At 40.5% G+C, this 11,173-nt stretch overlaps 1 protein-coding gene across 3 annotated transcripts; it reads left to right on the top strand.

Annotated features, from left to right (window-relative positions):
- Positions 1-1,423: 1,423 nt before the first annotated feature.
- nradd (neurotrophin receptor associated death domain) lies at positions 1,424-11,132 on the top strand. 3 transcript variants are annotated; one of them, XM_042424176.1, is made up of 7 exons: positions 1,424-1,593; positions 1,794-1,910; positions 6,169-6,301; positions 6,479-6,832; positions 7,481-7,706; positions 7,836-7,978; positions 8,899-11,132. In XM_042424176.1, the coding sequence occupies exons 1-7, from the start codon at positions 1,564-1,566 to the stop codon at positions 9,210-9,212; spliced, it is 1,317 nt and encodes a 438-aa protein (XP_042280110.1). In that variant the 5' UTR covers positions 1,424-1,563; the 3' UTR covers positions 9,213-11,132. The 3 variants fall into 3 exon arrangements, with proteins under 3 accessions (XP_042280110.1, XP_042280112.1, XP_042280111.1); XM_042424178.1 differs by having other exon boundaries at positions 1,786-1,910; XM_042424177.1 differs by having other exon boundaries at positions 1,424-1,910.
- Positions 11,133-11,173: the final 41 nt, after the last annotated feature.

The following is an 11,173-nucleotide window of genomic DNA, read 5'->3' as shown; positions in this document are numbered from 1 at the left end:
TACTTGGTGAGATGGATACTTTTAGGGCTCAATAATAATAAAAAGATGAACATTTTTGCAGTGCAATGACCCTTAAGAGATCTCCATGTGACTGAAATATGGCTCGCAGTTTATCAGAGCCAGAACATCCTCTCTGTCTCCTCTCATCCCTCAGCCAGCTTTGAAGTGCAAGTGGTATTGTGTCTGAGAAATCTCTCCATTTGTTTTCCTCTGAAGTCTCAGGGCCCCCCTGCGATGCATTCACTAGAATTTACAAGGTGTGTAATTTACCCTACGTTGGTTTTCTAATCTTTTGAATTGCTGAGATCAAACATGTACTTCTCCTTAAGAGTGTCTTGTTTGATTCACATGCTCTTCTTTTGTTTCTGATAACAACTGATCACAGCTCTATGCAAGTATCCCTGTAGGGTTGTAAAATGGTGTAATGTCACAGAACTCCCTTTAAAGGTTTTATCCAAAGAACTGCACAGGGATTTTTAAATTTTTTTTACTTGTTGTTGACTATTATAAATGTTGTGGCAATATACAATATAAATAAGAGTGCAGCCATTAATATGAGAAGTTACTCACACAGATACATATTTTACAAGGTTGATTAAAACATAGAATTATTCTATTCCCTTATTACTGTCTACATGTGAACCTGTGGGTCCTCCTGCAGGAAACCTAAAGGGTTAAATATCAAATGAATGAATAATATGAAAAAAAAAATCATATAAAGAAATAGTCTTACACTGAAAATATTACTTAAGTAAAAATATGTCTCACTAGTAAAATGTATTTAAATGAAGTACAGAAAAATGGCTATTGGTGAATTACTATTAGTGATACATTAATGTGTATTTTACTGTTATAGTCGGTTGAGGTGGAGCTGATTTAAACTATTTTATATACGTTTGGGTCATTTAATCTATAACAATGCAACATAGCTATTACATAAATGCATCATATGTTTTTTAAAAATACAACATTTGTCTCTGGAATGTAGTTGAGTAAAAGTATAAAGTGGCATGAAATGAAAACACTCAACTAAAGTTCCTCAAATTTGTACTTGAGCACCATACTTGAGTAAATGCACTTAGTTACATTCTACCACTGATATTTCTGTCTTTCTCAATATGTAACTGCTTGGTAATATTTTCATGCATACAGTAAATTGTACATTATTGTACATGTCATGAAATCTGCCATGTCTGCAGGTTTGTTAACCTCATTACCATATGTTTTTTTTTTTCTCTGACATATCATATTTCTGTATTTCTGCAGGTAGGTAAAGGCAATTTCAATCATCTGAATAAATAATCACAGTGTCAATGCCAGTTTCTTTGCCTTCCGTATTACATTATCTTTACCAACAGCGCGTCGCAGGGATGCAGCCAATCAGAAAGCCACTTTGAAAGCTGAGGAGATGGGTGGAGAAAAGGCCCAGGAGAGCTCGCGGGAGCTTTTCCTGCCTCATCTGTTGCAGAGCTGCAGGAGAGTGGGCGAACCGTGCATCCTGCGAGCTGAAACAGAAGAAACTTTGTGTTAACTTACCAGCAGGGAATGTATTAAAAGAAGCTAATGCGTCTACTGCGCCGCAACTGGGAGAAAGTATGGACTGCACAGCCTCCATTTGAAAACTTCTTTCTCATGCGTAAAAACAGTTTGATTATTGGACTATGACCGAACTCTCCAATCTGCAGAACCAGCGCGTTTTTTGACAAGTTTGGTGTCTTTTTGTGACACACACATATATATATATGTTAGAGAACTGGGAGTTTTAATGACACTTTTCTTTTTGAGGGCTGCAGACTGAAAAAAAAAAAAAGTTGAGTCAGACGCACACATCTGCCCGCTCGAAGCCAAGGAGGATTTTGAAGACTGAAGAAATGAGACCGTTTATCATCTGCGCGCTTCTTCTTCTAAAAGTAAGACAATTGTTGCTTTATATGCATAATGACACACATTTTCATTTAGTCGGAAAACTTTATAACCTGCTGCTTTCTTATTTCACACTCACAGCATCACTCTTATCAGGCAATTTAAACCTTACTGGCTTCAAATCTACACCATTGTTCCCCAAGGAAATAATGTTTTACATCCTGTTTTGCGTTAGAGAGCCATATCTCATTAAGGCTGTGATCTACTGTTGGTGAATATGTTTGTTGTCATCCTGTAGTTGGCAAAAAAAAAAGAGTGGAGAGTAAAATGAGAGCTTTGATTAAATCTCATCCGGTCTTTCAATTTTCTCCTGACTAAAACAACAGTGACATTAAACTACTCCTCATTTAGCAGCTTGAATATGTTCTCATAGGGCATACTTCATTGTACATCTACACGCAGGCTGTTGTCCATTCCTCATGCTGGAACATTTTGGAACTTTTTGTTTAATGCAATCAACTCTGAAAATTGGAAAGTCAGTTTTCGTTTTTTTCCCCTCACATGATAAAATTTGTGGCTAGAATGGGACAAACAACTTGGAACATCAAACCAACTCGGTAGCACACAATTTACAAAGTGAATGCACCTATGCAGTAATAAAAGATGTATTTCTAGGACAAATTATAGTTTTAGTGACGTTTGATAGCATATTATTAAACTGAGATCAGTGTGAAAAGAAAGCCCCTGTCTACACAGTTGCAGACAATAATTTGACACTCATCTACCTCAAAAAGCCCACGGGGCTTGTAGTCCTGTCTGGACATGCTCCTCAAGAGTCAAAGCACTTTTGTTAGATCAAAGTATTTAGATAAACTTTCAGCCTTTAAAAAGATGTGTATCTTTCCTTTCATAAGGGTGTGATATCAACAGGGTTTCTTTTTGAAATCTTAGATGCCCTTTCTCATCTGCGTTTCAAAACACAGTCACTTTAAGATGTTTCTTTGGCCCGGGTTACACTGAAAAGTCAACATTTGCACTGTCAGATGATTTTCTCATTACTCACCAGATGATTTAGTGCAGAAGGTGATTGTATCTTAAGTTGGGGCATTGAAGATTTTCTGCTGTTAACTCTTAAGTTTCTAAGGGTCACGTCGCCTGTAGTTCACTGTACATGCTGCAACATTTGTTGCTCTCAGCAATCCCTGGTGAAAATGCGGCCTAGCTTTGAGTATTTGCTGGAGTCTGGATATCCGGAGCAAAGCAATTATCATCATTTTCTCCTAGTTTGTGGTGTATGTGTGTGTGTGTGTGTGTGTGATTTGGGGAGGGGGGTTATTTTAGTTTGTTACCACAGTCATTTGAATTTCCATTCAGTAGTTAAACAAACTTCTTTGGGGGGTGAACTTCAGGATCATTTAAACATTTTAACCTCTTCACGACTTTTTGGTGAGAGTTAGAAATCTGTAGATCATAGTTAAAGGAATCGCTTTGTTCTGTCTTGTTTGATTTAGGATCATAGTTTTTGGATGAGCTTTCTGAAAAAGAACTCATGTCCTTTTAATTTGTCCCTTATGCTCCCTGTCTACTAATCACAGTAATCGGTGCAGATAGGGTGTGCAGCTTACACAACTTTCCCTCAGTTTCTGCTGAAAGACCTGTCTGTTGTCGTCACAGTCAGATTGTGAAAGCTCATGGGTCAGTGTCTTCATAGGGAGAGAGAGAGGGAGAGAGAGTGCATCCTTTTGTGTGCTTATTTTCATGCAGATGAGATTAATTGTGGAAAACTCCAGGACGCATGTTTCTAAAGTGGTTTCACTTCAAAAGGGCACAAAAAATGTTTTAGGTAGAGTGAAGGGTGTGTGTGTGTGTGTGTGTGTGTGTGTGTGTGCGTGTGTGATCTGCGTTGACTGAGTGACTCCGGCAGCCGTGGAGTTGAGAGCCCCATTGAAAGCAGTACTCCTCGGTGGTCCGTCTGTTCTCACTGGGGAATCCCTCAGATTGCAGCTTCTTACCTAAATGGAAAAAGCAACTGCGGCCCCCTTCACTCCAACTCTCTGCCCCAAAGACAACAGATAAGACTGAATGCTCTTTTGTGCATGCTCAGCAAATTAATCTTTGTTTGAAAATTGGACATAAAGCCATTGTATGATATTGCAGAGCAAATATAAGAGGGTAAAGGGTTTCACAATATTTGGTAACAATAGGTGATTAATTAGGTAAATAATAAATTAAAGCTGAGTCAATGAAGATAAAATTAATCAGCAACTATTTTGATAATCAAATAATTGTTTAGCACTTTTCCTAAAAAATGATGAACATTTACTGGTTGCAGCTTCTCAAATGTGATACTCTGAAGCTTTTATGTGTCATATATGATAGTAAATATGACACATAAAAAAAATATGTTTGAATTTTTGACTGTTGATTGTAAAACAAAACATTTGTAGTTGTCACCTTGTGCTCTAAGAAACTACAACGGACATTTTTCACTATTTTCTGACATTTTATTAACAAAATTATTAATCCAGAAAATAATCAGCAGATTAATTAATAATGAAAATAACAGTTAGTTGCAGACTTATCCATATATAGTATGATTTCATACTGTATATACAGTAGATAATTCCTTAGCCATTCCTCTGCTGAGTAGATCACTGTTTCATCTCCTCTCCAATGAGGCATGGACTAAATATTTCATTGTACGCTGGGCACCATTGGGTGAAGTGCCAAACCTTTGGCAGTTCCTGCTCTGAGCAGAGTTGGCCCTGCAGCCAGGCTTACAGAGCTACACCAGCCAAAACTCACACCAGGCACTGTAAAATGACAAAAAGCCAGATAAAAATAAAACAGAGCCACTATCACCAAATATTTATCAAAGTATGGATTGAGGGCTAAAAGAGTAGCTAGCATTAGCAGAGGAGTTCCATCTGTCACATGGAGAGGGTCAATCAGACTTACTAGGATACCTTTCTGCTCCAAGTTATTATGATCCAAACTTGGTCACAGTCTGCCAACCCCAAACATCCCACTGGTTCCTGCCTGCTGGATCCTACCACCCCGACACCCCTAATACCTCTGATCTGGGTTCTGCGGCTGGTGTTCAGATATCATCGGGCTCCTCTGTAAGCGCCGCAGTAAAACTGGCTGTTGTTTTTGGAACGAGGCGAGCCCCGTTTCAAAGCTGTTCCTTCTGTATTATCAGCATGGAACATTTCAGTGTTTTGCGACTAGGGGCATGGCACGGTGTGTGTGTGTGTGTGTGATGTGTGTATTTCTGGTGGGCTTTGTGTTGGAGGCTCTACAGGTTCACACATGTTGCCTGTGTTTCTTGGCAGACTTCAGAGACAAAGAGATACATCAGTAGGTTGTTTAGCTGTTACTTTTCCCCTTTGCAGGAGGTTAGTTGTTAGACATCTGTTTGCTCTTGTCAGCCCTCAGGCGGAGTAGGCCAATCTCCCTTAAATGTGCGCATGTTTAAGATGCCGTCGTTCAGAGCCTGGAGAAGGGGAGTAGTGAAATACTGACCTTCATAGACACACCTGCGGGGCTTGGCGACTTCAAAGGCCCCCTCTCACCCAAACAGACACTCGCATGCTGGGCAGCCTTGGTTAACTGACACCCTTGCCCCGGGCTCAAACTGTCTCCTTTATATACCTCCCCCCTCTTTTTCTGATGTCAAGAAATACACACACACACTATATTGACACACACACAGTTACACATTGTCATTCACAATGATTTGATATGAGTGGGAGGGCGGAAGCTCTTTTTTACTTCTTCCTTCCTCCTTTTCTGAGTGTTTTCCCTCACCCCTTTATGTCTTATTCTTTCCACTCGTCCAAAGCCATCTGATTAAAGCCAGCCACTCCTGTCAGGCACCAACTCTGCTGCACAAGCCGTTAGGAATGTCTGATCTATCCCTCATGTCATAACTTAAGCCGGGCTCTCCATTACCCACTTGTAGATAAGGACTCAGAGCACTTTAAGGGTGAAAACTGAGGCAGACAGAAAGATTAAAAAGGCCATTTTCAGTTCAGTTTCGGCTTCTTTAATTGCATAGGAATGGGATGCGTGTGATTTCCTTCCTTCATGTGGCGTAAGGAAGAAAACTCCCTAGATAAAGCAATGCCTCCTTTGTTGCTCACTTATTTGGTAACTACTTCCTTTAAAAGTAGAATTAAATGTCAATCCCGTAACTGTCAAAATAATCTTAACATAAGCCTGCTACGAGTTATTTGTTTTGTTCTTTCATAATAAACACAGTTGTGGTATTTTTTTTCTAACTGTGTCATCTATCTTCTGTAGGTTACTTTTGGAGATGCCTGTGCCAGTGGCCAGTTCACTGAATCAGGGCAGTGTTGCAGTCAGTGTCCTGCTGGCTTTGGAGTGGAGGTTGAGTGTGGGAAAGAGGATACCAAGTGTGCACAATGCCCACAGGGTGAGCAATTATAATCTAATGTTACTGCCACCAATATAGAACATGTTTTACCTGCCTTATCATTATCTCTGTCATCTGGCTGGAAGATTTTAGATGGTGCTGCGACGCCACATTAATACTGATTTTATTGAGAAAACGACATTCAGACTGACATTGATCTTGTAATCTGTCTCCTAGGAACATATTCTTCCTCTGAAGGCCTCGGCCCTTGCCTCCCCTGCTCCAAGTGCCCATCCGGTGTTCCCATGGGGGCCCCTTGCTCTGCCACTAAAGACACACAATGTGAATGTGACAACGGCTTCTTCTTTATGCGCAACTACAGCCTGTGTGCGCCTTGTTCCAAATGCACCCGTGGTATGGGTGCTACGCAGCAGTGCGGCCTACAGGGAGACACACGATGCCAGGTCTGTGGCCCGGGAACCTTCTCTGAGGAGCACCTTAGCACCAGTCCCTGCCAGAGCTGCACACAATGCTCTGAAAGTGAAGTGGAGATCCGAGCCTGCATGCCCAACTCTGACACACTCTGCATGGGTGAGTTGTAAGGAAGAAACAGACAGAAAGAAAATATGCTATAGTGAAAGATAAAAAGAAGAGTGAGTTAAAAGAGAGGGGGACACGGAGTGGGAGGGTTTTGGAGAACACAAGGACATATGGTCAACACCTGCATCCACACCTCATCTGAACACTCGAGCTGGGAAACATGAGTAGGGAAAAAAGAGTCCACTTAAGTGCTGTAGTCCAATTGCTATAAGCTTGACAGGTCTTTAGGTTAACTGCCCCCCCGAACCTTCAGGCCAAGGGAGGATGCTGACCCTTACAACTAGTCTGTTTGCTCCCAAATGGCTACACTCGCTCTCCAGGAGTAAGGTCATCTGTACACACGCTGGGTCCATATGTCATGACCCTTTGACCCCCCTGAGGTCAGCACAGTACCTTGTAGCGTTTGATCCCAAAATAGGCAGACCACAGGAGGGAGACAGAGGCTGGAAACAGGGGCAGTGAAAGGTTTCAAAACCCCAGGGGACCAGGGTGACTGAGGCTATCATTACATCAGGCGTACAGGCTTCTGTGGATTTATTTCTGGCCCTAATTTATGCAGTCCAAATGTTTCTCTGACATCCATATGTGCAGATATACTGATACTGTCACTGACACGTCTCCCTTTCTCAATCTTAATAGATAAGAGGCTGCACATTCTATCCCGTCCCGCTGAGTCTGATGGGCCCCGTGACTCTCCTCGCTGGCCAGGTGTAGAGGAGGTGACGGAGGAAGGGGAGTCCAGTTCTGCTCCTGGAACACCCAAGTTTACCCCCCAGGATGAGGGTGGCAGCAACAACATTCTGGCTTATGTCTCTGTCCTGGCTGCTGTGGTGCTGGGTCTGCTTCTTTATGTTGCTTATAAATGGTAAGATCTCACTAAGAATGGGTCCCAGTCCTTAAATGGATGTAATAGTGATTAGGAAATTGGCCCTGGGATGAAAAATAGCTCACTGTAGGTCGTTTAACTGACATTGTTTTCCTCTACTCTTCTCAGCTGGAGATCATGTAAACAGAAGAAGGCTCTTTCCAAAGCTCGTGCAGCCGAGTTGGGAACATCTCCAGAGGGAGAAAAGCTCCAAAGTGACAGCGGTGTTTTTCTAGACTCTCAGAGCCTACAGGACAATCAGCCTAGCAAAGGTGTGGTACACACAAGCTCTTTCAAACTACCATTAGGCACAAAAGTAAGGCTTTTGAGGCAGGAAGGAGAAGGCATTTTAACAAGGTTATGAAAACATTTTCTCTAAAGTTAGACTTTGTTTAACTCAGAAATGTGCTGGAATGCGTGTACATGCCTGAATTACATGCTGCTTAGATTATTCAGGAAAAGAACTAAAAAAGAAAATTAATCCTTTGCTCATGGGCTATTGATATGATTTTGAAATCTTTTCACTTCTTTAGAAAATTTGAAACAGGACTGTCTATTATAAAATATTATGTTAAATGATAAAATTCTTCTGTTCCAAACAGAACACTTTCTCTTAAAGGTACCCTGTGGAGTATCTGACCACTAGTAGTGCTATATGGAGCAGTGTTTTTGTGAGCGGGTCCCCAATTTGTTAACATATATGTAAATAAGCGGTTCACCACTGATATACTGTTGATGGCAGTAACGTGCCAAAAATAGCAATGTGCCAAAAAAAAAAAAAAGGCTGTGAAGAAGAAGACTGCTAGCTAGCCAACATACATGTAGATGTGAAACCACCTTTAGCTTTGCATATGGTTTATCAGGAAGGAAATGAAACACATTCTTTAGGCCTCAAGGATTCACACAGTGGTATTTTGGCAAGAAACACTTGTAAACATAAATTTGTTTGTCAACAGGAAACTTTTACAGGTTACGTAAGTTCCTAATGTTTCCCACAAGAAAGTGTTCTAATTTCATGCCCCAAAAATGGTTGAACTTGGTATTTCTGTTAAGACCGTTTTTAATTCTGCCATTTAACTTGAGTATTCATTAATAATATAATTAATATTATTATTATTAGTGAAAAGATCTTATGGGATTAGTAAAAGCCAAATGAGTGGAGTGGACACTTACTTTGTTTTTGTTTCTACAGGCACTAAGAGGGACAGCAAGCAGGACACTCGACTGTACATCAACCTAGCCCCCCACAGACAGGAAGAGGTGGAGCGCCTCCTGCAGGAGGGAGGGGGTCGGGGGTGGAGGCAGCTGGGCGCAGCGCTGGGCTATGAGTCTGAACAGCTGGACCTGTTTGGGCGTGGAGAGGCCCCCTCTCACACGCTCCTCTCTAACTGGGCCCAGAAAGAAGGCTCCACACTGGGACTGCTGTGCTCTGCACTGGCTCGCATTGAGAGGCCTGATGTGGTAACAGCTCTTAACTGCCCCACGCAGGGTGTTTCTGTGGTCTGACAGCTCCTCAGACACACGTATGACACTAACAGACTAAAGTGAAGAAGGGGAAACTCTCATTGAAACGACAAGGGAGGCACTCTGATATCAACACCTCTCACTGTTGGAGGGTGCCACTGATAGCGCTAACTGTTTTGCTGGACACTTATAATTCAGTTTTTACTAAGAGAACGAAAAAATATTCTTGTAATGCTTTCCTCTTTCCCAGTTTATGTCATGATTTGAATTCACATGGTGCCATTTACATAAAAGTACCTCCTGCAATGTGCTAACAATTACCAGGGGACCTCTTACAGACCTCTTACTGCTGATGCTGAGTGGCATAGGGAGCAACATTCTTCAATTCTGGTGAAGTCGCAGTGCCTTGTTCGAGGGACAGTGTCGTTTCCATGTGTACAAATCCTGGTTACGGTGAGTATTCAGGTGGCAGCAGGAAATAGAATAATGTTATTTTTACATGTGCTGCATGAGTGTGATTATTCTAAAACCACCATTTATACGTTTTTTTGGACAGTAATCAGATTCATCATGATGCCCCCTTTTAAAAAAAAAAAAAAAAAAAAAAAAAAAATATCAGCCTTCCACGTGCTATTGTAAACAAATGCGGATGGCGTAGATCATCGTGTTTTTAGCCTCGTTTTATGAATCACAACTTCCAAAACCGCTCTGGTATTGCAGTTGATTTTTGCCAAAACGAGATACTTTCTTCCAACAACACTGATTTCCAGCATGATGTGGCTTTCCCTATTTGGGATCATTTCTGAGCACATGTGCACGTTCAAAAAAGAAAACAAGAAAGAATCCCAGTTAAGGGTTTACATGGCCAAGTGATCAGATTTCTCCAGCGGAAATCGAGGGTTAAATCTTATTAATTATCCCGATTATGCTTGCGGTTGCTACTTTCTTTATAAGAACACTTTATCTAATGTGTAGATAGGAGCTACTCACTAGATCATTTTAACTTTAAGTTCCCCTATTTAGCATTTAAAACCAGTATACAAACATTTAATAAATGGTTTATAACACACTATAATGTAGTTGTTAGTAGATATAAGTGTTTATTAGTTGTAAGATTATAACTCTTGTGGGCACCCATGCCGTAAGCGGAGGCTGGTGTATAAATAGATAATGAAAGACAATATAATAAAACACAGTTGTAAAAATATAAAAGACGTCTTTATAGGAGATGTTATAATTATTGACAAATTCTCTACATTAAGAAACACTTAAATGTCCTTATATCTGCTTGCAACTACCTCATAGTGTGTTTCTATACTGCTTATAAATGCTAGACAGGACTTAAATTTAAGTGTCGCCTGTGTCGCCTTCTTCTGCTGTCTTTATTCTTTTTCTGATGCGGCCACTAAGTAGCCTTGGTATTTATTTACACCGAGGATCATTTGTATGATGCACCAGTGATGTTTCAGTTCTTAGGAGACACAGAAATGAAGCAATCTGTGGAATATAAAAAAAACATTCTTAGCTCTTCCTAATAATCACTGATGTGACTGTAAATATCTTTAATGTTGACTTGTCTTTGAAAGCCATGGCTTAAAACGAGATCATTTTATGAACTGTGAATATTCATCACACACAGCCTTATTGTTTGACACCTTGGTTTTTCATCAATTAGACGCAGAAAAAAAAGACACTGTTAACATCACTGCTTGTGCCCCAACTTCCCTTCTTGCTTTTGTATTTATTTCACAACCATTTCAAGTCTAAAACTAAATAAAATCTATGAGAACCATGGACATCTGTGGTGTGCTAGTTACACTATGTGATGCCCTCAGATGGTTTGATCTTTTTTTTTTTTTTTTAATGCCAGCTATGTATGGTTTTGTGTATATATTTCCTAATGCTATGCCTCGATTTGTTTTTGTAAGATTTTTATTCATTTAATAAATAACTTTGATAAGTCATGCTGTTTTGTTGCAACAGGACTCCAAATCTACACTCTT

Source organism: Thunnus maccoyii, chromosome 10, assembly GCF_910596095.1.
Source record: "Thunnus maccoyii chromosome 10, fThuMac1.1, whole genome shotgun sequence".
Taxonomy (NCBI): Eukaryota; Metazoa; Chordata; class Actinopteri; order Scombriformes; family Scombridae; genus Thunnus; species Thunnus maccoyii.
The sequence above is the reverse complement of the archived record's forward strand: the minus strand, read 5'-3'. Positions and strand labels throughout refer to the sequence as shown.

Excerpts from the sequence above, each read along its gene's own strand:
- nradd (XM_042424176.1), top strand. The coding sequence starts at position 1,564 with ATGCGTCTACTGCGCCGCAACTGGGAGAAA. Across the intron at positions 1,911-6,168 it reads GCGCGCTTCTTCTTCTAAAA|GTTACTTTTGGAGATGCCTG; the intron begins GTAAGACAATTG and ends TATCTTCTGTAG. Across the intron at positions 6,833-7,480 it reads CTCTGACACACTCTGCATGG|ATAAGAGGCTGCACATTCTA; the intron begins GTGAGTTGTAAG and ends CAATCTTAATAG.